The sequence below is a fragment of the Aquarana catesbeiana genome, linkage group LG06 (assembly GCF_042186555.1).
Source record: "Aquarana catesbeiana isolate 2022-GZ linkage group LG06, ASM4218655v1, whole genome shotgun sequence".
Lineage (NCBI taxonomy): Eukaryota > Metazoa > Chordata > Amphibia > Anura > Ranidae > Aquarana > Aquarana catesbeiana.
Window position 1 is genome coordinate 260985664 of NC_133329.1, and position 27497 is coordinate 261013160.

General features: G+C 43.8%; 1 protein-coding gene across 1 annotated transcript in view; it reads left to right on the top strand.

Annotated features, from left to right (window-relative positions):
• LOC141146729 (aldehyde oxidase-like) overlaps nucleotides 1-26713 on the top strand; it is a 433392-nt gene extending 406679 nt beyond the window's left edge. Inside the window, exons 34-35 of the mRNA XM_073633239.1 lie at nucleotides 14038-14205; nucleotides 24321-26713. Coding sequence (XP_073489340.1) covers nucleotides 14038-14205; nucleotides 24321-24371 — 219 coding nt within the window. The 3' untranslated portion in view covers nucleotides 24372-26713. The remainder of the gene's footprint in view (nucleotides 1-14037; nucleotides 14206-24320) is intronic.
• The last annotated feature ends 784 nt before the right edge of the window (nucleotides 26714-27497 follow it).

Genomic DNA, 27497 nt, shown 5'->3' on the forward strand with positions numbered 1-27497 from the left:
ATAGCACATCCCTCACGCTGCAAATTTTAAAATCTTTTAATGCAGTGCATTCTCTTCTTCTTTATAATGCTAGAATAATGAAGTTGTTTTGCTGCTGATATTCACAGAGTTCTGACAAACTGATTTCTTTATTATTTTTCGTGATCTCATGAATAATTTTATTTTTTTTTTCCGTCAGATCTCCATAATGTTTAGAATGTTTGTTTATATTGTTTTTATCCAGATCTCCTACTTTTTCTTTTTTTTTAATAATGATCTCCATAATTTTTTCTTTCGTTTTGTGTCAAGTTACCACAACACCATTATTATCTTGTATTTTTTAACCTCAAGGAGGTTGGTGTTGGTGTCCCTTGTTAATTTGACATTGTATTTTTGAAATGTACCTGCCTACTCACAAACAAACTGTCCTTTTTGAAGTAAAACACATAGGCAAGTATTTGTGAAAAATAAATAGCCATTTATTATGGGTCATAACAAAATACAGAGGAAGGCAACGCTGGAGAAACTGGTGAAATTTGGGAAGCCTTTGTACCCCAGGGCAGACATCAATTATTTTACAGTCAAAATTGGTGGCCTGAGGAGTCCTTATAATAGTAAGCACAATCCGGTCCAGGACTACAAGAGATCGGGAACAGCAGCAGATGACATATCTGTCCCCAGGCTGTGGTTTTACCACAGCCTGCATCTTTTATCAGATCAGACTGAACCCAGGCCATCACTTTGTCTTCCTTCCATGCTTCCTTCCACGCTTGCTTCCAGGCTGTGACTCTGCTGTTGTAGTTATGGCAGGAGGAGGAGGACCATGGTTGAACTCACAAACGTGGCTTTGGCTTGTGAATTCGCCCCCCAACCCCTTATTTAGGGCTTGTAACATAACTTCCTCACATAAGAGGCGTTGGCCCTCCTCCATTTCCTGCATTTTGCAGGTGGCCATGTAGGCATAGTCCTCTTGAGTATTGGGGGGGTTCTGAGGGTATATTGGAGGTTCCGCAATAGCCTTCTGAAATAGGCCAAGTGCTGCCTCCTCCAGGTTACTCCTCTTCCTGGGACGTTTTTTTGGAAGGCGGAGGGGAGGGACCTGGGATTCGGGCAGGCTACTGGGCCCGGCCACCTAGTGGCTGCCACTTTCCACAGCCTCCTCCTGGTTGAGACTTTCCTGTGTATGAAAAAAGGACATAGTTTTAGTTTTTGGTTCATCAATCACACACAATTTTCAGCTCATGTCTGTTGCAAATTGAATGTTAATAAATAGAAAAGACTATCATTCTAACCCCAGCATTTTTCATTCTTGTCCCAATCATTTGTGGCCACTACTGTCTATTGATATGTAAAACACTTTGTAAAATCAGAAATTACTAATCAATAATAACATCTAGATAACATCATTAAATATTTGACTAGAAATATGTTGAACAATGCTATACCTGGCTCAAGCTGGGCTCCTCCACTTCTTCCTGGCTGGAAGGCCCAGGTTGGACATCGAAAACCTTGAAGGAAGACTGGAGAGTGCTGGCCTGGGTTCAGTCTGGCCCGCCAGAAAATGCAGTCTGTCATAGTACCACAGCCTGGGTACATAAATGTCATCTGCTGCAGCTCCTGATCTCTGGGAATCCTGGACCTTCTTGTGCTCCCTATTATAAGTGCTCCTCATTCCACCAATTAGGGCCTTCAAATAGGGGATGTCTGCCATGAGGATCACCGGCTTCACAAATTCCAAAAATTGATCCAGCGCTGCCTTCCTATTTGTTTTATTGTTATGAAAGGGGTGGTTTACTTGCCACAGACAGGGCAGCTTCCTGTACATATCAATGAATATGGGGATAAAGTCCTGATCATTCAATAGATCCATTTTCTCAGCAAGACACAACACAAGACAAGCCCTAATGTCAGGCTAAACTCTCCTAATCTTGACCAAATATAGGCCTCAGTCTATAATCAGTATAAGCCACTGATGCACCAAGTTAAAATTCTACCTTCTTTCTAACGATCGGCGCTTCCGATACTCCTTCCTCCTCTCACAGATCATACGTGCAACGCATGCGTGTTACGCTTTATATACACTGCGCGTGCATGAAACTCTGCCCGCCCCTGACATTCTTTCTAGTCTATTCCCCGCCCCTTGTCTATCGGCGCAGGGGGAGAGCACATGGCGGAGAAAGAGCAAGTGCATGCAGAGGAGAGCAGCAACCATGAAAGCCTGGAGCCGCAAATGTTCCGATCCCAGAGGAGATTTAAGGCCTCAAATATCTCCTTTATAGAGATGGTGGACATCTTGATGAGGGCTGACTATGATGGGAAGCATGGACCTTACCCAAACCCAAATGTCAGAAAGACCAAGATCATGGCTAAAGTTGTGAAAAGTCTGCACAGAAATTTTGGGGTAGGACGATCCAAGGATCAATTGAGGAAACGCTGGTCAGACCTGAAATTGAGGGAAAAGGATCAGTACAGAAAGATCAAGAGAGTTCTTCAAAAAAGTAAATAGTTGTTGTGTGTTCTTCTTCTTCTTATTATTATTATTACTTGCATGCTGCTCCATGTGCTTTTATTTACTGTTGTACAGTTTAAAATGGCAAATTTCAGGTTCGTGGGCACAGTAATCGTTCGTAGTAAACATTGTTTGTTCGCCCACTAATACAATATTTTTGGCAGATACAGGTTAACTACATTTGTTCAAGCCTATTTGTATTAAAATAAGTTTATGACATTGTTGTCTAGATGGGTTGGTACCAGAATGAAATGCAAACTTGATTCAGTGTAAGGAGAGGACATTCAGCAGCTGTTTACACATCTGGACGCAGGAGCACTAGTGTCGGATACGAGAACAAACTTTTTAGGGTGTCCCACACAGGTGCTCCAATGGATACTAGGGGTGTCTCCATGTGTGAAAAATTGTATAAAAAAGGTAAGCATTCCAGCTTTAGAAAGGGAAAAAAATAATGTCTTCAGCTTGGAACTCTGCCAAAAAAGACAATTGTACGACGCTTCCAAGCAATATTTCATGTTACTATTTCTGGCCTCAAATATCTGTGTGCTAAGTATACCTTTTTTTTATTCACATAGGGGAGAAAAGACTGGGGACATCTGAGGACACCAGGAACCCACAACCTCCTAAAGAAAAGGAAATCCCCACACCACAACCAGAAGATGTGGAGGAAGGAGAGGTTTATGAAGTGGGAGAAATAGTGACCACAACAGGTGAGTGTCTGAGACCACAGCTTCAGGTAATAGATGTATGCCTGCATATTTATAATACATGGTGTGTTTTTTAATTTTAGGTGATGTGGATGTTGTGGAAGAAGATTTGCCTTTCACAAGTTCAAGTGCACACGTCCTCATCGGGGAGATCATGGTGTGCAATCGTGATTTACAAAAGATCAAGGAAGACATCAATGATGTGGAAAAAGGACTCAAAAACATCATTGATGTTTTAGGCAGAATCTAAAAAAAAAACACAAAATTCTTCTAGTTTATTTATATTTTTAGTATTTTCACACATTTTCAATATTTTTTAGAAAGCCTAATTTTGAAGGTGCACACAGTGTGTCAATGTGTGCTATCTGCCATCACGGGATATCAAGGTACGCCTTTTTGGGGGTGCAACCCCTTCCTCGCAAATAAAGTAGATGAGAGGAAGGGGTTGCACCCCCGAAAAACTTCCATTGATCCCCCATGCTGGGAGCTAGCACATGTTGACATTAGGCATGGGATCAGGAGGGAAATCCCCATTTTGACTCTCAATTTGTGTGCATCTTCAAAATTTGGCTTTCACAGGGGTGACATCACCTCATCTGATGAAGGCAAGATCAGTTTAGACATACTAATGTCTGATATTGCCTTCACTTTGTCAAAGTTGAACTTTGTAAGTTCCTGAGTTGTGTATTGTTTTATGGTTTTAAACATGCCTATTTTAACACAAAAAGGCTATTTGTACTGTCAAAAACAAAAATGTTATTACTAAAATATGTTGGTTTGTTCAAAAAACATTTTCTAACGTACATGTGAATGTACGTAAAGTAAAAAGTTTTCTACTCAACAATGTGTGGTTTCTTCTTTCAGCGCTCAATATCATTTTTTGGACTAAGTTGGTGTTTACACTAAAATGGGGGTTATTTACTAAAGGCTAAACCACTTTGCACTACAAGTGCACTTTCAGTGCAGTTTCAAGTGCACTTTTGCAGTTTTGCACTTTTTCCTTTAGTAAATAACTCCCACAGTGCTTTATAATATGCCACAATCATGCCATTTTCATGACTCTGCAAAATTCATTCATGGTGCTGAAAATGATGTATATTTTTAACAGTAATGCATTACATACATTAACAACAAAAACAAGGTGTGTGTGTGTAGCAGACCCACAACATAATAATAGTTCGCTGAAGAAGAAATTGTCACCTCATGTATCAAATAAATTATTTTATTATTATTATTATTTTTTTATTAAATTATTTATTAGTTTAATTAAAAACATTTTTTGTAAAATGTTTATTAAACATTTTCTGGCATATCAATGGCCCCCCTACCCGCAAAATACTCCATATATTTTATACGGACCTTGTGTGCGCTTTGGGGGGGCAAGCACTGAAAACCAGATACAAACCCACAAGCACAAACTGAAGAGCAGTAACGATCGGAAAAGCGTGAGGCTGAAAAGCGCGAATCGTCTCTCACCAAACTTCTACTAACACGAGATTAGCAGAAGGAGAACAAAGGGTGGCTCATTTGGTATTGAACTTCCCTTTTCTAGTGCCGTCGTAGGTGTTGTACGTCACCACGTTCCTGAAGTTTGGAATTTCCGACAAGATTTGTGTGACCGTGTGTATGCAAGACAAGTTTGAGCCAACATCCGTCGGTAAAAATGTATGGATTTTGTTGTTGGAATGTGCAATCGTGTGTACGCGGCATTACAGTAAAGAACCCTCTACTCACTTTAAGGTTAAACTGCTTTTCTTCTAATTTTAGTGAATGGCCGCGTATCTTATTAAATTCCCTTACGCAGAAACATTTTATCCCTATTGTGGGGTCACCAGTACGGTATTTGTACACTGAAATCATATCCCCTCTCAAGCGTCTCTTCTCCAGAGAGAACAAGTTCAGTGCTCGTAACCTTTCCTCATAACTAATGTCCTCCAGGCCCTTTATTCATTTTGTTGCCCTTCTCTGGACTCTCTCCAGTTCCAGCACATCCTTCCTGAGAACTGGTGCCCAGAACTGGACAGCATACCCAAGGTGCGGCCGAACCAGAGTCTTGTAGAGTGGGAGAATTATTGTTTTATCTCTGGAGTTAATCCCCTTCTTAATGCATGCCAATATTCTGTTTGCTTTGCTCGCAGCAACTTGGCATTGCATGCCATTCCTGAGCCTGTCATCTACTAGGACCCCCAGGTCCTTTTCCATCTTAGATTCCCCCAGAGGTTCTCCCCCTAGTGAGTATACTGCATTTATATTTTTTCCACCCAAATGCATTATTCTACATTTTTCCACATTAAACCTTATTTGCTGTGTAGTTGCCCACCCCATTCGTTTGTTCAGATCTTCTTGCAAGGTTTCCACATCTTGCAGAGAAGTTATTGTGTTGCTTACCTTAGTATCGTCTGCAAATACAGAGATTGAACTGTTTACCCCATCCTCCAGGTCGTTTATGAATAAATTGGTCCCAGAACAGAACCCTGGGAGACTCCACTCTCCACCCCTGCCCATCCCGAGTACTCCCCATTTATCACTACTCTCTGAACTCGCCCCTGTAGCCACTTTTCAATCCATGTGCTCACCCTATGGTCCATGCCAACTGACCTTACTTTGTACAGTAAACGTTTATGGGGAACTGTATCAAATGCTTTTGCAAAATCCAGATACACCACGTCTACGGGCCTTCCTTTATCTAGATGGCAGTTCACCTCCTCATAGAAGGTTAATAGATTGGTTTGGCAAGAACAATTCTTCATGAATCCATGCTGATTACTTCTAATGATACAGTTGTCATTGCTAAAATCTTGTATATAGTCCCTTATCATCCCCTCCAAGAGCTTGCATACAATTGATGTTAGGCTAACTGGTCTGTAATTCCCAGGGATGTATCTTGGTCCTTTTTTAAAATATTGGTTCTACATTGGCTTTTCTCCAATCAGCTGGTACCATTCCAGTCAGTAGACTGTAAAAATTAGGAACAATGGTCTGGCAATTACTTGACTGAGTTCCTTAAGGCCTCTCAGGTGCAAGCCATCTGGTCCCGGTGACTTAATAATGTTATGTTTTTCAATTCATATTTCTAATTCTGTCCTCTGTTAGCCATGAGGATGCTTCCTGTGATGTGTCATGAGGATAAACATTGCAGTTTTGGTTACTGAAGCCCCCCCCGATTCTCTTGTGAAGGAGAATAATAAATTCAATACCTTCACCATCTCTCCATCTTTAGTAACCAGATTCCCTTCATCATTCTTTATGGGACCAATATGATCTGACCTCCCTTTCTTACTATTTATGTACTTAAAGAATTTCTTGGGATTTTTCTTACTCTCCTCCGCTATGTGCCTTTCATGTTCTATCTTAGCCGCCCTGATTGCACCCTTACATTTCTTGTTGCATTCTTTGTAAAGTTGGAATGCTGTTGATCCCTCAGCTTTGTATTTTTTGAAGGCCTTCTCCTTTGCTTTTATATGCATTTTTTGGAGTTAAGCCACCCAGGACTTTTATTAGCTCTTTTAAATTTATTTCCCATTGGGATGCACTAATTCCCTTATTTAATATGCTCTTAAAGCATACCCATTTCTCCTCCGTGTTCTTTATTCCTAAGATTTTATTCCAATTTGTATCTTCTAGCAATGCTTGTAGTTTGTATTCCCCTTATGTTTCCTATTAGTGTGATTTATACTGAAACTAATTGGCCTGTGATCGCGGTTTCCTAAACTGCCCTGTATTTCTACATCCGTGATCAAGTCTGTATTGTTGGTAATCGGTAGGTCTAGTAACTTGTTCCTAGTTGGTGCGTTTACCATCTGACCCATGAAATTGTCCTGCAAGACATTTTGGAACTGGCGAGCCTTAGATGAATGCGCGGTTCCTTCTACCCAGTCTGTCTGGATAATTAAAATCCCCCATTATGATGACACTTCCCATCCTTGCCGCTAATCCAAACTGTGATAGGAGGGCCACCTCCGCCTCCTCCCTCTGGTTAGGGGGCCTATAGCATATTCTCAGTATTACATTCCCCTTAGTTTCATCCCTTTGCAGCTCTACCCATAAGGATTCCACCTCCTCTTTTGCTCCCTTAGTGATATCATCTCTCACATTCGCTTGTACATGATTTTTGATATACAGGCATACACCTCCCCCTTTTTTACCCTCTCTATCCCTGCGATATATGGAATACCCTTGAATGGTTACCAGCTAATCATGAGAGCTGTTGAACCAAGTCTCTGAAATTCCTACAAAATCTAAATCCTCCTCGAACAACAGTAGCTCTAGTTCTCCCATCTTGTCCGCCAGACTCCTGGCATTGGTGAACATGCCACGTAGTTTAGACCGGTTGCATACTGTCTCTTTATTGGGTGTTCTTAGGTTGCAAACAGGACTTGTTACTATACTTACTTTTAGGTGCTTTAGTCAACCTACCACTAATGCCCACAATACTACCCTCTGGAATATGTTCCGTGCTGACTATCGCTACCTCTGGACCCCCCCGTCTCCTTGTTCCCAATTGTTTCCATTTAAATCTGCTGTGATTCCTGAGCAGCGTTGCCGGATATATGGCCCCTCCTCCTCCCACTGCTATCCAACAACATTGGACGAAGGAGACAGCAGCTCTGAGTGACAGCTCAGCGGAGCATGACGTAAAGCGTATGCAGAGCCCACACATGCCACACTCCCTCTCTCCTGCCAGCTTCTAGCTCCCCTTCTAAATGTGCACCTCTGTGCCTCCTCTGCTCAATTACATGTACATAAAATGATGGCCTGACTGATCCTAGACTCTGAATACACATCACCTACTGCACAAGTCTTTTTCAGACAAGTATATGGCTTGTGTTGTGGATTTGTGTTTTTGTGAATGATGGTACTATTCTGCAGCCACTGTCATTCACAAGAAAACAAGCCGACAGCTTGACCGTTTATCTCCTCAGAAATAGCAGATGGCCGGTGAGCTGTTCTGAGCCCAGTCAAGTTATGTACCAATAAGTTAGCAGAGGAAGCACAGACAGGGCTTTAGTGTGTCAGGAAGTCTGCAGTATTGATTACCTAATTAATCTATGTCAGTGGCTCCAGCCCTACGGCATAAAATAAATTATCCACTTGTCGACCACATAACATAGTTATGCAGTGGCAGTGTGGCTCTCTTGCGCTGGATCGCTTACCTAGTATGTGATGTGGCATTTTCGGGTAGGGGCGCCACCAGCGTGCCGCTTCTGCTGTGAATAGTTGCAGCAGAAGCCGATCAACGGGTGCCGGCCAATGGATGTCCACCGACTACAGTTGATCAGTGAGGAGACTGACAGATGAGAGCTCTGCCTATGTAAAGAAGACAGAGCTTTGTCCTGTCATCGGGGTTGTTCTGGATTTTGTTTCTCTGCAAAACAGGGAATACAATCCAGCACATCCCTTAGTAAAAGCACCACATAGTAAACATAAAGACTGGTTAGGCACACATTTAACCCCTTGATTGCCCTAGATGTTTAACCCCTTGCCAGCCAGTGTCGTTAGTACAATGACAGTGCATATTTTTAGCACCGATCACTATATTAGTGACAAGTATCAGTGTAAAATTGTCCGCCGCAATATCACAGGACATAAAATTTAATTTATGTACAGCATTGCATGACTGCACAATTGTCAGTTAAAGGAACACAGTGCCGTATAGCATAAAATGGCCTGGTCATGAAGGGTGTAAATCTTTCGGAGGTCATGTGGCTAAAAAATATAACCACATTGACTTTGATTAATTTCCTGTGTCCATTTACTCTCTGTAGAGATTTATACATATAATATATAGTACAATAAAATTCTCAAAATACGGACTCTCACCAACAACCACGTATATATGAATCAGATTTTATCGTAAGACCTACACAGTTTAAATAAAATCACATAACTACAAAAATCATTGGTACACTTAAGATTTAGGTCTAGGAACTTGAGATAGATTGAATAGTGTATTTTTTATTCAGATGGTATCACCACCACTAGTAGCTTAGTCAGACAACAACTTGAATTCATTACCTGATAACTGAGGTGGCGAATTATGAGATATACATGCATTGACCTTCAGAAGTGAGGAGAATTTTGCAACGTAGTAATTAAATTATACTTTACCAATATATACAATGGTGTTGGATTATATAATCATACATGGTTACATAGGTGGTATTGTTGAATAAAGACAATAATAGTCCATCCAGTTCAACCTGTGTTGGAGGGGGTTTGTGTGTGTGGAGAAAATAATTTCCCATAATCCTGCATAATTTTGCTAAGATGCACGTTCAAGGGTCTTTTAAAACTATCCATACTTCCTGCCGAAACCACCGATTGTGGGAGAGTTCCACATCCTTACCGCCCTGACAGTGAAAAACCCCCTACGCAGCTTAAAGTGATTGTAAAGGTAAGATTAAAAAAACAAAAAAAACAAACCTATCATACTTACCTCCACTGTGCAGCTCGTTTTGCACAGAGTGGCCCCGAACCTGCTCTTCTGCTCTCTACGATGCATTAAGGTGAAAAAACACGAAGGTTTACAACCCCTTTAAGGTTAAACCACTTCTCTTCCAGTCTCATCGTATGGCCCTGTGTACTCATACACTCCCTGGGACTGTAAAGTTTCATGCTTACGCTGGGATCACCATTGAGATATTTGTATATTGCCATCTTATCTCCTCCCCAGCATCTCTTCTCCAGTGAGAATACCTTTATCACTTGTAATAGTTCCTCATAATTGAGGTCAACCAGTCCCCATATTAATTTAGATGCCCTTCTCTGGACTGTTTCCAGCTCCATAACATTCTTTCTGAGGATTGGTGACCAGAACTGGACGGAATACTTCAGATGCGGCCAAACCAAATTTTGTTAAAGTAGCTCATTTTATCCCTGGAATTCATTCCCTTTTTAATGCATGCTAATATTCTGCCGACTTTGGTAGCTGCAGCTTGACAATGCCTGCTATTGCTCAGTCTATTTTCTACTAGGACCCTTAGATCCTTCTCCATCCTGGAATCCCCTGGTGTCCCCTCCCCCCCAATGAGTAACTTGCGTTTTATATTTTTACATTACAAGTGCATTACCTTACATTTACCAATATTAAACTTCATTTGCCATCTAGAAGCCCTCTCCATGAATTTATTCAGGTCCTCTTGTAAAGTTTATATATCCTTCTATCATGTTATTGCCCTACATATTTTTGTGTTGTCAGCAAACACTGAGATCGAGCTATTTATCCCATCATCATCATACCCTGCCAACCACTCTAGACCATTCTGAGTACACATTATCACCACCCTTTGGACATACCAGTACCAATCCATTGATCTGATGACCCATAGAGGGTGTGCAGAAGGCTTTCAAAGAGATTGATCAATCAAGCATCTTAGGTTAAGATAGCATGATGTATGAAAGAGATGATGGTGATCCGTGAGTGTGACGATCTTAACCTCTCTGGCGGTATGATTATTTCAGATTTTTGCGTCTCAAAGCGGTACAATTATTTTGCATAGAGATTCGGTGTTTTATATTGTAGGTCTGTAATTCTTAGCAATAACACACTTAGATCTGTCCACCAAGAGTCTAGTAGATATCCCGGGTATGACGAAGTTTGAAACACAAAATCATAAATTATAATATAATAAATATAAATAATTAAAAAAAATAATAATATAATAATAAAAAAATAAATTTCCCCACGATTTACTATAGCTCAATTCTGCAAGTGTTCTAATTTACTATCGCTGTTTCTAGCTGGTCTAAAGCCACTTTTGACGTAAAGAGACACTTTTTGGTTGCTATGGACAATCTCAAGTTTCCAGGCAGAAAGAACAGTATATATAATATAAAACTGCATGCAGGGCATGGGCCAAAGCACTGGGGACAAAAGGGAAGTGAAATGATTTCATACAGATTACAGTACTGTGTTATGAATTTTACATTTTTTTGAATCCGCCCCCAGGCTCCGCCCTGTACGTTGCGACGCTCGCAGGTAACGGAGCCTGGAACAGAGAGGCTTCAGGCAGAGGACGGAGCCCGCAGACAGTGCGGTGGGACATCGCAGGATCCTGGGGACAAGGTAAGTAACCTGCACCAGGATCCTGAGATGTAATCCCGAGTGTGGCTCGGGGTTACCGCTAATGGTGCTGAAATTTAACCCCGAGCCACACTCGGGAATACCGTCAGGGAGGCTACAGTTGCAAGTGTGAGGAAAATCCTATTCCTCTCTAAACTTTCCATTTTTATTTCCAAAATCCCATTATCTAAGAACTAGCCTAGAGGGTGTAGTTTGTAATATTTACTCACATCTGACTGGAAGGTACTTCTATAGAATAATCGAATGTTTGTTTAAGCATTGACTGTACCTGCCCATTGGACAGTGCGCCAAGACTAGGAATTTCTTGTTAAGTCTTCTGGGAAAAAAAATTGGATTTATTCAATTCAATATTATATTCAATACAATGTTTTCATCATGGGTTAAAGCTAACTAAGTTATCCATATAATGTATAGGTGCAAACTCTGGTGTGTACTATTAATCTATGGTGTACCCTCATTTAAATCATGTGGCATTTGTTTAAAAATGTGTGATTTTATCCAGAGATCAATGTTGAGGCATCATTACTCCTCTAAGAATATTGGGATAAATCTCATATCATAATTTCCCATCTCACTTCTGGACAATATTATGAAAATAATTTACTAAATACGGAGGAAACCAGAATCTTGAGCAGCTGCACATGGCAACCAGTCAGCTTCTTTCTTTCATTCCCAAAGCTTAAAGTGGTCGTAAACCTCAGACATTAACCACTTAAGCCCCAGACCATTTGGCTGTCCAAAGACCAGAGCACTTTTTGCGATTCGGCACTGCGCCGCTTTAACTGACAATTGCGCGGTCGCGTGACGTGGCTCCCAAACAAAATTGACATCCTCTTTTCCCCACAAATAGATCTTTCTTTTGGAGGTATTTGATCACCTCTGCGGTTTTTATTTTTTGCGCTATAAACAAAAAAATAGCGTCAATTTTGAAAAAAAACGCATTCTTTTTTACTTTTTGCTATAATAAATATCCCCAAAAAATATATAAAAAACATTTTTTTTCCTCAGTTTAGGCTGATACGTATTCTTCTACATATTTTTGGTAAAAAAAAACAACAAAAAAACGCAATAAGCGTGTTTATTGATTGGTTTCCGCAAAAGTTATAGCATTTACAAAATAGGGGTTAGTTTTATGGTATTTTTTACTAGTAATGGCGGCAATCAGCGATTTTTTTTTTTTTTTTTTTTTTTTTTTTTTTTATCATGACTGCGACCTTATGGCAGACAGGTCGGACACTTTTGGCTCGATTTTGGGACCAATCACATTTATACAGCAATCAGTGCAATTAAAAATGCATTAATTACTGTGTAAATGTGACTGGTAGTGAAGAGGTTAACCACTAGGGGCAGTATAGGGGTTAAGTATGTCCAAGGGAGTGATTCTAACTGTGGGGGGGCATGGCTATGTGTGACATGACACTGATCACCGCTCCTGATTACAGGGAGTGGTGATCGGTGTCCTGTCACTAGGCAGAACGGGGAAATGCTTGTTTACATTAGCATTTCCCAGTTCTTCCTCTCCGTGAGACGATCACAGGTATCCCCTCGGACATCGGGTCCGCGGGACCCGCAATCACACTCACTGAGGTCTCAGCAGGCGCCCGCAAACCTCTTCTTAAAGGTCAACGTACATGTACGTTAATGTATTTAAAACGAAATACATTTTTTTTAAACATTTTCATTTCAGTGGCATCTTTATAAGTTCCTAATAATGTAAAAAAAAAAAAAAAAATCACCGCTGGCCAGATGTGTTTCTACTGTAAATAGAAGCAGTCTTAAAAATTCGTACATTTGTATGTGCTGGAAACTACAGCAACTAATATTTTTAAAATGAAAAAGTCCAGTACATATCCCATAGTTTGTAGATGCTATAACATTTGTTTGTAAGCACAACCTAGGCATACATTTAACCCTTTGATCGCCCCTGATGTTAACCCCTTTCCCTGCTAGTGTCAGTACAGTTACCATGCTTATTTTTTTTAGCACTGATCACTAGCATCTAGTGATCAGTGCTAAATTATACTAGTTACTACTAGTATAATATACTAGATACTAGTATTAGTATCACTGGTCCCCAAAAAGTGTCAGGTGTCCGATTTGTTCGCCCCAATAGCGCAGTCTAGCTAGAAGTTGCTGATCACCGCCATTACTAGAAAAATAAATAAAAATATCCCATAGTTTGTAGACGCAAACACTTTTGTCCAAACCAATTAATATGCACTTATTGTGTTTTTTTTTTTTTTTTTTTTATTAAAAATATGTAGCAGAATATATACTGGCCTAAATTTATGAAGAATTTTATTTATTTTTATTTTTTTTATGGGATATGTTTATGGGATATTTTGGCAGCGCCAAATAGCAAAAAATGGCCTGGTTATGCTTCTATTTACAATCTAACACACCTGCCCAGAAGTAACTTTTTATGGTTAGGCATTTTCTGTAGATGTGCCTGGAGTTCTACTTTAAGCCATTTGTATTTGGGGGGGTGGGGGACTGTCAGTTCTACTTTCGTGGAAGGTTTAAATAGACTGGGGAAAGATTAGGACTGCTGTCAAGTTTTAACCTGATGGCTATTGCATTGGCACAGAAAGTAAGGATAATCTGCCTATTAAAAACAGACAGCAATAAAAACCCCAACCCTTCCATTCCAAATAAAACCTGGCGTTTAAAATAAAACCTGAAAAAAGTTCAGGCAAAAACTTTTGGAAGAAGTGGAGAAAGGTTCGGAGTTCTACATGATGGGTATGTTTATCTTCTAGGGCATTGGGGAAGCAGGCCTTTTCCTAGGGTCTGCTGTGTTCTTTGCAATAAAGGATGCTTTATCATCTGTCCGAAAGGAAAGAGGCTTGTCGAGCACTTTTACACTAAACAGCCCTGCAACCCCAGAGAGGATACGTATGGCTTGTGGAGACAAGTTCACTGATATGGTAACTGTTTTATATCTTGCTTTATAGCATAAATTATACTGCATCATTGTGATTGGAAAAAAACAAGATTCATGTATGACGTTGTTGAAAGGAAACTAGGCCTTTTATTGTGTTCAGACCTATTGTAAAAAAACACTAGAAAATGATTGCTGCTACGTCACTTTCCTTTTTGAACACATTTTACAGTAGAACCATATGACGTATTTTAATGGATAAATATCAATGATACTAATTTAAAGATATCATTTAATGATAGATACTGGTCTTTTTTTGGTGCCACTAGATGTATTCGGTCTGACGGCATCATTCAGTCCATTTCCATTGAGTCTGGGTCATCCTGGACCCCGCAGCCTCTTACTGGACAGTAAAAGGAGAAGCAGCAATTAGATCTCTCTGTCACTTTTTCTTCACCTATCAGCATTCTTCTTACTGCTATATAAATTGATTGCCTCCTTTCTGTGCTTCTTTCACTTACACTCCAGCTATGCAATACAGAGGCTGCCAAAGGCTGGTACCAGGTCAGATTCAGGTACTGCTCACATTTAGAACAGATTTATTTCATGGGTTCCTTGGGGGTAAATTGATTGAGAGAGGCTGATTTTAGAAAATACATTTAAAGCAGTATTAAACCCAAAACCAAAAATATTAATATATTGCAGCTTATCAATCATAATGCCGCGTAAACACGGTCGGACTTTTCAGCTACAAAAGTCCGACAGCCTGTCCGGCAGACTTTCGACGGACTTTTGGCGGACTTTCGACTGACTTTTTAACGACCGGACTTGCCTACACACGATCACACCAAAGTCTGACGGATTCGTACGTGATGACGTACGACCGGACTAAAATAAGGAAGGTGATAGCCAGTAGCCAATAGCTGCCCTAGCATTGGTTTTTGTCCGTCGGACTAGCATACAGACGAGCGGATTTTTCAACCGGACTCGAGTCCATTGGAAAGATTTGAAGCATGTTCCAAATCTAAAGTCCGTCAGATTTTCGACCGAAAAAGTCCGCTGCAGGTCTGATGAAGCCCACACACGGTCGAATTGTCTGCCGGATTTGGTCCGTCGGCGTCCGTCGGACTTTTGTTGACGAAAAGTCTGACCGTGTGTATGCGGCATTAGATTTGGTGGCTGCATTCTTTTTTCTTTTTTAACCTTTTTTCTATCTGTTTTCACCTATCATCTGGCCAGTAACACAGCTCCTGTATTAGGTTACTTTAACACCCATTACACATTCTGCGTGCCACGTTTGCACTGGCTCAGCAGCTTATTCATTTGAATAGACTGCTGTACCTACGGGAACACACAGGGAAAATGTCCCCACACCTTTTCAAAATCGCAGCCGCATGGTGCTTTTGCACCACGTGGTTTCATGCACCTGAAAATGCATTGGGATTTGGCTGCGGGTGTGGTTAATGCATTCTCTGCAGGTAAAAAAACCTTATAATAGCAGCGCCCCCCAGTTCCTCCTTAAATACTTACCTGTATTGATCCAGTGCTGTGCCTGGCTTCAGTTCTTCTCTCTCCTCTTCCTTCTCTCACAAGCATCACTGAGAGCAGCAGGAACTGTTGGCTGACATTCAACCCATGTGTACAGCAGCCAGTCTGACAGAAGCTGGCCGTTCGGCTGCCTTCTGTCGAAGGGGCATGGCCAAAAAAGGTCTGCCAACCGGCACCCAGGGCCGGTCCCAGGCGGGTGCACGGGGTGCAGTGCACCCAGGCGCCAGAGAGGTGGGGGCGCTGAAGCGCCAGAGTGCTCCCCTCCCTCCTCCTCCTCCCCTCCGTGTCCAGAAATAGCTCTGTCCGCAGCAGCTCACCGCCGCGGAGCGGCCGCGCCGGCGCCGCTGTGCTTTACATTGCTAGAGCGAGCCTGTCCCCCCTCCCTCCTCCTCCTGTCAGAGGAGAGCAGCCGCCGGAGATCGGAGCGGCTGGTCTCTGTGTTGAGAGAGACCAGCCGCGCAGTGACTTCGCTGGGGGGAGGGGGGGGAGGGGGGGCGGCCCGTGCCTGCAGCCTGACACAGGTTCTCTCTCTCCTCCGCTGTCTCTCACCCCCGCTCGATCTGTTCTTCACCCGGGCGGCGCGGCTGCACTGCTGCCCGGGTGTTAATGTGTCTGTCTGTACTGATAGAGGGAGGTTTGTTTGTCCCTGGGGCGGTCTGTACTAATGGGGGGTTGTCCTGGGGGGGCGGTCTGTACTAATGTGGGGGGTTGCCCTGGGGGTCTGTACTAATGGGGGGGTTGTCCTGGGGGGTCTGTACTAATGGGGGGTTGTCCTGGGGGGTCTGTACTAATGGGGGGTTGTCCTGGGGGGTCTGTACTAATGGGGGGTTGTCCTGGGGGGTCTGTACTAATGGGGGGGTTGTCCTGGGGGGTCTGTACTAATGGGGGGTTGTCCTGGGGGGTCTGTACTAATGGGGGGGTTGTCCTGGGGGGTCTGTACTAATGGGGGGGTTGTCCTGGGGGGTCTGTACTAATGGGGGGGTTGTCCTGGGGGGTCTGTACTAATGGGGGGGTTGTCCTGGGGGGTCTGTACTAATGGGGGGGTTGTCCTGGGGGGTCTGTACTAATGGGGTGGTTGTCCTGGGGGTCTGTACTAATGGGGGGGAGTTGTCTTGGGGGGGTCTGTACTAATGGGGTGGTTGTCCTGGGGGTCTGTACTAATGGGGGGAGTTGTCTTGGGGGGGTCTGTACTAATGGAGGGGGGATTTGTCCTGGGGGGTCTGTACTAATGGGGGGGTTGTCCTGGGGGTCTGTACTAATGGGGGGGAGTTGTCTTGGGGGGGTCTGTACTAATGGAGGGGGGATTTGTCCTGGGGGTCTGTACTAATGGGGGGGAGTTGTCTTGGGGGGGGTCTGTACTAATGGAGGGGGGATTTGTCCTGGGGGTCTGTACTAATAGAGGGGGGTTGTTCTGGGGGGTCTGTACTAATGGAGGGGGGGTGTTTGTCCGGGGGGTCTGTACTAATGGAGGGGGGGTCCTGGGGGGGTTCTGTACTAATGGAGGGGGGTTTGTCCTGGTGGGGAGTCTGTACTAATGAAGGGGGGATTTGTCCTGTGGGGGTCTGTACTAGTGGAGGGGGGGTTCTCCTGGGGGGTCTGTAGTAATGGAGGGGGTTTGTCCTGGGGGGGTCTGTACTAATGGAGGGGGGGTTTGTCCTGGGGGGGTCTGTACTAATGGAGGGGGGGTTTGTCCTGGGGGGGTCTGTACTAATGGAGGGGGGGGTTTGTCCTGGGGGGTCTGTACTAATGAAGGGGGGATTTGTCCTGGGGGGTCTGTACTAATGAAGGGGGGATTTGTCCTGTGGGGGTCTGTACTAGTGGAGGGGGGTTCTCCTAGGGGGTCTGTACTAATGGAGGGGGTTTGTCCTGGGGGTCTGTACTAATAGAGGGGGGTTTGTCCTGGGGGTCTGTACTAATGGAGGGGGGTTGACCTGGGGGGTCTGTACTAATGAAGGGGGGCTTTGTCCTGGGGGGGATCTGTACTAATGGAGGGGGGGTTGTCCTGGTGGGGGTCTACTAATGGAGGGGGGGTGGTTTGTCCTGGGGGGGTCTATACTGATGAAGGGGGGTCTGTACTGAGAGAGGGGTTTATACTTAGTGGGGGTCTATACTTAGTGGAGGGAGGTCTGTACTGAGGGGCAACTAAAGTTGGTGGAAGGAGGGTGACACCATGTTATACCGCACCTGGTGACACCAACCCTAGTGACGTCACTGCAGCTGCAGGCTCTTCTTTCGCCCCTTCCCCTCCCTCTCCCTCTCCTCCGCACGTGCACTGCTATACTAGTGAGCGGCGCTGGCCAGCACAGCCTCCCACTATGTTTCTTCCCCCGCCTTCATATCAGCCAGGGAAAAATAGAATAGAAAAAGGAGAAGAGGATTGTGGGACATGTAGTCCCGAGGACTGGCAGCCCCACTGTAACACGGAAACTGCAGTCCACACAGCATGCTCAGCTAAATGGGAGAGAGAGAGAGATATAGGAGCCTGGGAAAGCTTTCAGGGAAGTGCACCCAGGACTCCAGAGGGAGAGGGCAGTGCTCAGGGAACACCATCAGAGAGGAAACCCCACTGCCCTGCGCCACCAGAGGGAAAGCCACACAGCCTGGTGCCATCCCTGGCGGAGAAAGGAATGGAGTCATTGCCAGAATACAGATCTGGGTGCTACCCAGCGGAGTCACCACGGGCAATTCAGAGTGAGCTTACTCCTGATCAGAGGAACCATCGCTGGGTCAGGTGAGAGGGCCAATCGGCCATTATCTACTAATGTCCATAGGAACTGCAGTCTCTGACCATCTCCTGTATTATATCTGCAGTCTCTGACCTTCTCTTGTATCATGTCTGCAGTCTCTGACCATCTCCTGTATCATGTCTGCAGTCTCTGACCATCTCCTGTATTATATCTGCAGTCTCTGACCTTCTCTTGTACCATGTCTGCAGTCTCTGACCTTCTCTTGTATCATATATGCAGTCTCTGATCATCTCCTGTACCATGTCTGCAGTCTCTGATCATCTCCTGTACTATGTCTACAGTCTCTGATCATCTCCTGTACCATGTCTGCAGTCTCTGATCATCTCCTGTACTATGTCTGCAGTCTCTGATCATCTCCTGTACCATGTCTACAGTCTCTGATCATCTCCTGTACCATGTCTGCAGTCTCTGATCATCTCCTGTACCATGTCTGCAGTCTCTGATCATCTCCTGTACTATGTCTACAGTCTCTGATCATCTCCTGTACCATGTCTGCAGTCTCTGACCATCTCCTGTACTATGTCTGCAGTCTCTGATCATCTCCTGTACCATGTCTGCAGTCTCTGACTTTCTCTTGTATCATGTCTACAGTCTCTGATCATCTCCTGTACTATGTCTGCAGTCTCTGACCATCTCCTGTACTATGTCTGCAGTCTCTGATCATCTCCTGTACTATGTCTGCAGTCTCTGATCATCTCCTGTACTATGTCTGCAGTCTCTGATCATCTCCTGTACTATGTCTGCAGTCTCTGATCATCTCCTGTACTATGTCTGCAGTCTCTGACCATCTCCTGTATTATATCTGCAGTCTCTGACCTTCTCTTGTACCATGTCTGCAGTCTCTGACCTTCTCTTGTATCATATCTGCAGTCTCTGATCATCTCCTGTACCATGTCTGCAGTCTCTGACTGTCTCTTGTATCATGTCTACAGTCTCTGACCATGTCCTCTACTATGTCTGCAGTCTCTGATCATCTCCTGTACCATGTCTGCAGTCTCTGATCATCTCCTGTACTATGTCTACAGTCTCTGATCATCTCCTGTACCATGTCTGCAGTCTCTGATCATCTCCTGTACTATGTCTGCAGTCTCTGATCATCTCCTGTACCATGTCTACAGTCTCTGATCATCTCCTGTACCATGTCTGCAGTCTCTGATCATCTCCTGTACCATGTCTGCAGTCTCTTATCATCTCCTGTACTATGTCTGCAGTCTCTGACTGTCTCTTGTATCATGTCTACAGTCTCTGATCATCTCCTGTACTATGTCTACAGTCTCTGACCATCTCCTGTACTATGTCTGCAGTCTCTGATCATCTCCTGTACCATGTCTGCAGTCTCTGATCATCTCCTGTACCATGTCTGCAGTCTCTGACCATCTCCTGTATTATATCTGCAGTCTCTGACCTTCTCTTGTATCATGTCTGCAGTCTCTGACCATCTCCTGTATCATGTCTGCAGTCTCTGATCATCTCCTGTACTATGTCTGCAGTCTCTGATCATCTCCTGTACTATGTCTGCAGTCTCTGATCATCTCCTGTACTATGTCTGCAGTCTCTGACCATCTCCTGTATTATATCTGCAGTCTCTGACCTTCTCTTGTACCATGTCTGCAGTCTCTGACCTTCTCTTGTATCATATATGCAGTCTCTGATCATCTCCTGTACCATGTCTGCAGTCTCTGATCATCTCCTGTACTATGTCTACAGTCTCTGATCATCTCCTGTACCATGTCTGCAGTCTCTGATCATCTCCTGTACTATGTCTGCAGTCTCTGATCATCTCCTGTACCATGTCTACAGTCTCTGATCATCTCCTGTACCATGTCTGCAGTCTCTGATCATCTCCTGTACCATGTCTGCAGTCTCTGATCATCTCCTGTACTATGTCTACAGTCTCTGATCATCTCCTGTACCATGTCTGCAGTCTCTGACCATCTCCTGTACTATGTCTGCAGTCTCTGATCATCTCCTGTACCATGTCTGCAGTCTCTGACTTTCTCTTGTATCATGTCTACAGTCTCTGATCATCTCCTGTACTATGTCTGCAGTCTCTGACCATCTCCTGTACTATGTCTGCAGTCTCTGATCATCTCCTGTACTATGTCTGCAGTCTCTGATCATCTCCTGTACCATGTCTGCAGTCTCTGATCATCTCCTGTACCATGTCTGCAGTCTCTGACCATCTCCTGTATTATATCTGCAGTCTCTGACCTTCTCTTGTATCATGTCTGCAGTCTCTGACCATCTCCTGTATCATGTCTGCAGTCTCTGATCATCTCCTGTACTATGTCTGCAGTCTCTGATCATCTCCTGTACTATGTCTGCAGTCTCTGATCATCTCCTGTACTATGTCTGCAGTCTCTGATCATCTCCTGTACTATGTCTGCAGTCTCTGATCATCTCCTGTATTATATCTGCAGTCTCTTACCTTCTCTTGTACCATGTCTGCAGTCTCTGACCTTCTCTTGTATCATATATAAAGTCTCTGATCATCTCCTGTACCATGTCTGCAGTCCTTGACTGTCTCTTGTATCATGTCTACAGTCTCTGATCATGTCCTCTACTATGTCTGCAGTCTCTGATCATCTCCTGTACCATGTCTGCAGTCTCTGATCATCTCCTGTACTATGTCTACAGTCTCTGATCATCTCCTGTACCATGTCTGCAGTCTCTGATCATCTCCTGTACTATGTCTGCAGTCTCTGATCATCTCCTGTACCATGTCTGCAGTCTCTGATCATCTCCTGTACCATGTCTGCAGTCTCTGATCATCTCCTGTACTATGTCTGCAGTCTCTGACTGTCTCTTGTATCATGTCTACAGTCTCTGATCATCTCCTGTACTATGTCTGCAGTCTCTGACCATCTCCTGTACTATGTCTGCAGTCTCTGATCATCTCCTGTACCATGTCTGCAGTCTCTGATCGTCTCCTGTACTATGTCTGCAGTCTTTGATCATCTCCTGTACCATGTCTGCAGTCTCTGATCGTCTCCTGTACTATGTCTACAGTCTCTGATCATCTCCCGTACCACGTCTGCAGTCTCTGATCATCTCCTGTATTATGTCTGCAGTCTCTGATCATCTCCTGTACTATGTCTGCAGTCTCTGACTGTCTCTTGTATCATGTCTACAGTCTCTGATCATCTCCTGTACTATGTCTGCAGTCTCTGACCATCTCCTGTACTATGTCTGCAGTCTCTGATCATCTCCTGTACTATGTCTGCAGTCTCTGATCATCTCCTGTATTATGTCTGCAGTCTCTGATCATCTCCTGTACCATGTCTGCAGTCTCTGACTGTCTCTTGTATCATGTCTACAGTCTCTGACCATCTCCTGTACTATGTCTACAGTCTCTGATCATCTCCTGTACCATGTCTGCAGTCTCTGACCATCTCCTGTACCATGTCTACAGTCTCTGATCATCTCCTGTACTATGTCTGCAGTCTCTGATCATCTCCTGTACCATGTCTGCAGTCTCTGATCATCTCCTGTACTATGTCTGCAGTCTCTGACTGTCTCTTGTATCATGTCTACAGTCTCTGATCATCTCCTGTACTATGTCTGCAGTCTCTGACCATCTCCTGTACTATGTCTGCAGTCTCTGATCATCTCCTGTACTATGTCTGCAGTCTCTGATCATCTCCTGTACCATGTCTGCAGTCTCTGATCGTCTCCTGTACTATGTCTGCAGTCTCTGATCATCTCCTGTACTATGTTTACAGTCTCTGATCATCTCCTGTACTATGTCTGCAGTCTCTGATCGTCTCCTGTACTATGTCTACAGTCTCTGATCATCTCCTGTACCACGTCTGCAGTCTCTGATCATCTCCTGTATTATGTCTGCAGTCTCTGATCATCTCCTGTATTATGTCTGCAGTCTCTGATCATCTCCTGTACCATGTCTGCAGTCTGATCATCTCCTGTACCATGTCTGCAGTCTCTGATCATCTCCTGTACCATGTCTGCAGTCTCTGATCATCTCCTGTACCATGTCTGCAGTCTCTGACCATCTCCTGTACCATGTCTGCAGTCTCTGATCATCTCCTGTTCTATGTCTGCAGTCTCTGACCATCTCCTGTACTATGTCTGCAGTCTCTGATCATCTCCTGTACTATGTCTGCAGTCTCTGTCCAGCTCTTGTACCATGTCTGCAGTCTCTGACCATCTCCTGTACTATGTCTGCAGTCTCTGACCATCTCCTGTACTATGTCTGCAGTCTCTGATCATCTCCTGTACTATGTCTGCAGTCTCTGTCCAGCTCTTGTACCATGTCTGCAGTCTTTGACCGTATCCTGTATTATGTCTGGGGACTCTTTCTAACAGAAGCCCTCTCTGTGTGTATCAGAGAGGTTCCCCTCCAGGTCTCATTAGTGTTCTCTCTTCCTGTATTTTCTTTATTGTTAAGAGATCATGGGAGGATTTCAGGGTAACAAAGACTTCTTAGGGGAGCATCTCTGTGTTTGAGTCGTTGCCATAGAAACATTTGTAAAGGGGTGGAGTTGGTAAGATGACCACGCCCATGTGGGGGCGCCAGAAATATTTCTGCACCCAGGCGCCGGTGACCCTAGGATCGGCCCTGCCGGCACCCATTCAGTGCTCTCAGCCAATGTAAAAACTGACAGGTATTCTAATCCCTCTCCATTCTATCCAAAACTAAAAAAAAGTTTTGCCTTTAGTCCTACTTTTTGAGAAAAAAAAATAACAGACTTTACTTTCACGTTAAGCTGTGAAAAGCAGCGAGATAATTTTGTACACATGCCACAGCAAAAATACCTCCTGTTGCAAAAAGTTGAAGTGAACGCTGCTGTGCCTCAACTGCCCTGTGATCGTGTGCCTTGAATGTAGTGGTTGCACAGTGGTGTGGACTTTTGAGGGTTAAAACAGGAGATGAGGAAGTAAAATATCACCTCCCAGCTGCCCTCTGAAAAGCAATCCACTGTGGTTAACTTCTCAGAGGGGAGTGAAGGGCTGCTGCATTTGTAAATGAGCTGTATAAATCTCAGGACAGAAAGCACAATATTACATGTCCTTTTGGCAGGTAAAGCAGTTCTCATTTATGTATTTAATCTGTATTCATCAGTTTGCCTAGCCTGATCTCCAGACAAATGGCTAAATACACAGAATTTGGCTTGGTTCACATATGTCCGGACATTGTTTAATTGCGATTTTTAAGGAAATCCGGTGCAGTTTGGTTCCAGGGTTAAGGTGCGATTCATGTGAGAATTTTAAATTTGTATGACACTTGAAATCGAACTTGAACCAGGCTAAAAAACGTACAGGACTTTTTTCTAAAAACGCACCAGGGCCGGCCTGCACATATGTGAACCGGCTCCATAGAAAGCCAAGTGAATCGAGTGCTTTTCAAAATGCATCCAATTCGCATATATGTGAATCGGGCCTAAGTATTACATTTTATAAACCTATAAAAGTCTTTGACCTTGCGGAAGTAAAAAAATTCAGCTTTTTTTTCCTCAAAGCTAGTTGTCCATTCATATAACAATATATTGCTACCTGTTCAAGGGAACAACATGTCACTAGTGTTTAGAAAACAAGTCCAATATCTTATAGACCACAAAGAAATTTACCTACGCCTACTGGTGGATCATATTTTTCAAGTGGCTACAGCCACTTGCAAGCTTACCAGGTGAGTAGGATGAAATCATTAACAGTATCTAAGTGCAGATGGAATGAGCATTTTGCGCTGGCAGCAACAATTTCCTTATCCCAGCTCTTATTTCTTATTTTTCGTAATCCAATACATTACAAAAAAAAAAAAAATGCAAAAAGGTACAGCTTTGCCTAATGAGAGTATGCAAATATTACAAATACCACAATCATTTGTTTAAATTTGTTTTTGTTTTTTTAGATCAAAAAGGATGACCCTACAGCTTTCACACCATGGTCAATCGATGTATGAAGAGATACATTTTGGTTTTAAATATACTCAGGGTAAAATGCTCATCTTTAAAAACATGTAGCACAAAATGCAAAGTACTAAAGGATTTCACATAAGACATTTGACAGAAAACATAAGCAGTTCTTTTATCTGCCTCATGAAGATGTTATATGAAATTTTACCACCAAATTGTACACTTTGATGATTCTATGCAGTTGAAATGCCTGGAAGATGGAAAAAAAAATGATGGTAGAGTTTAGGGGACATTATTTGTAGACATCATATATTACCTCTAATGCCGCGTACACGCGACCGGACTTTCCGGCAGAAAAGGTCCAACGGAATCATTTCATCGGATATTCCGATCGTGTGTGGGCTACATCGGACTTTCTCTTTCGAAAATTCTGACGGACCTAGAAATAGAACATGTTTTAAATCTTTCTGACGGAATCAATTCCTATTGGGAAAACCGTTCGTCTGTATGCTATTCCAACGGACCAAAAACGACACAAGGGCAGCTATTGGCTACTGGCTATTGAACTACCTTTTTCTAGTCCCGTCGTACGTGTTGTACGTCACTGTGTTCTAAACGATCGGACTTTGGTGTGATCGTCTGTACGCAAGTCCGTTTCAGCAGAACTCTGTCGGAACTCCGTCAGAAAAACCGTCAGAGTTTATTCTGATGGAAAAAACGGTCGTGTGTACGCAGCATAAGGGTAAGTTTTTACCAAATACAAAATGTGTACTTGCGATTGCCGATGACCTTCTGAAAACGCTGGTTGCCTTGCTGTCAATGGTTTGAATACCACCTGATTCACTGATCTGAGCATAAAAAAATTCAGACTTGAAGCATAACTATATTCCCTCTCCATTGATGCTAACTATTTTACCTCCATTGATGCAATGTCCACAAGCTCCTGCATCTTGGCCCAGTTTACTTTTGGGGTTAGGATCTTTGGCCACCTTGATTGGCCAGATTATGCTGAAGACGTAACTCCCGTATATACAACTGGAGTTCATCCTTGCATCTGACAGATGCCAGGATTGTGCACTGAGCTGTGCTTTTGCAGTTAGTGAACATTATCAAAAAGATTGTGAACAGACAATTAAGAATCCTTTTTTCTCATTCGTTCATTGACAGACACAGAGCTTCCTTATTCAGAACCACAGGGTTATATCGCTCCCTACAGTAATAGGACTCTAGGCAGAAAAAAGACTTGGCTACGCCCATGGGCAGTCCTAGGTGATATACACCCCCCTCTCTGCTATAGGCCTTCAGTTTTTTCCTGCCTAGTCAGCAGTAAGGACCTAGTTCCCTGCTGGGATCTCTAGTCCTGGCAAATTTTATTTTTTGTTTTTTTCCTGGATTTTTTTCAGTGGGATCTGCAATCAACTGCCGGACTGAGCGACAGGCTGGACACTTGATCCAGTGGTCTCACCAGTTCGGCTAGCGAGCGCGTGCAGACCGCAGCTACGCGCTAGGTCGGCCGCGACATAGCCCCACTGGACAGGGGCTGGCCCTGCGAGTTAAACGTCTCACGAGGTCGCATACGACCGAGTCTCGGCTCAAGTCGCAGCATCCCTCATGGCCGACATCCCCCCATTTCAGTAGCGGGGAGGTTCTGTCTGGAGCGGTGCCCGTCTGCTCCTGGTATGGTGAGTAAATGTTCCCCTTCCCCCTTGGTGGGTTTGCGGTGGACGTGGACCCCTCCCTGGGTCGATTGGTCCTGCGGATTTCCCTCCACTCTTGCACCCTCTCTTCCGGGGGTGAATGGTCCATGGAGGTCCCCTGGTAGCCCCCTTTCCCCCTCCCTCCTCTATATGGGGTAGTGGGGTGCCATGATGTATCCTGGGGGATGGGGTTGAGTACTGGAGGGCAGGGGGTGCGCGCCGCCAGGTGCAGTGCTTACCCGGGGGGAGGGGGGGCACTGGGCGCTCCCGGGGGTCTGGGACCCTGATCCTCTCTTTCAGGGGCTTTCCTGGGGTCTGTGTTTGCCTCGTGTAGCGTGGCCATTTTGCCGTAGCCGGCGTCTTTTCCCCGTAGTGCCTGCTGATGACTTATGGCTGGCATCCATGTTTGTGTAGCTCAGAGGTCATGATTTTTTAGTTTTTGTGCTCAGGCAGTGGCGCCATTACTGTGTAGCCCAAACGACGTTTTTAGCAGGCGGAACTACTTCTTGTAACTCCTCCTGTGCTATCCTCGCCACGTGTGTGGGTCTACACCTGAGGCAGCAAGCTCTACGCCGGTGGGGTGGCGAGTCTGGTAGGGTCCCTTCCTCTTTCCTCAGCAGGCTGTGGTGTGTCTTGGTGTTCCGGTACCGGTCCGGTTCCTACTGCTGTAGGGGGCGATATAACCCTATAGTTCCGAAAAAGGAAGCATTGTGTCTGTCAATGAACTCAGAGAAACAGATTTTACGGCAAGTCAAAAATCCTATTTTTTGTTTTATTTTTTTTGCAAGAGAAACATCTATTTTCTCTAATCTATTAAATAAAAGAAATGTGCTGTGCTAATCTCACAGCATTTGCACAGCTGTCACAGATATTCCCCAAAATACGTTAATCTCCATTTAGTGGCCATAATGCTGTATTTTCATGACTGGGGTATTTTAGGATACTACCGCATTATGGCCACTAGATGGAGCTGATGATCATTGGAAACAAACATATTGGACACCTTATAGGGATTATTTGCATGGGAATTATTTTTGTAAATAAACCCCATAGCATGTCTCTCTTCAATAAAAAGCCTGCCTGTTCACAAATTTTAAGTTCCGCATAAGAATATCTACATCCAAGAGTTAAAAAAAAAAAAAAAAATGTAATTGGGGTATGTATATATGTATACACACACACACACACTAGTCTTTTGATTATGTGGCTGCATTTGCTTTCTTTTTTAGGCTTGTTTCTTTTATTTTGACCCGTTGATTCTGCCAGCGGCATACTTCCACAAGGCATGGTAATGTGAAAAATAAAAAATTTGTGCAGCGCTCAAAAATGTTACAAATTCATAAATACAACCAAATAAATAATGTGAATGGACCACAAGGTTAAATGAAAACAGTGAAAAGTAATGTGAAATTCACACCCAAACTAAAGTCCGTGTTCCATCATAAGGCCCGTACACACGATCTGACTTTTTGAGAA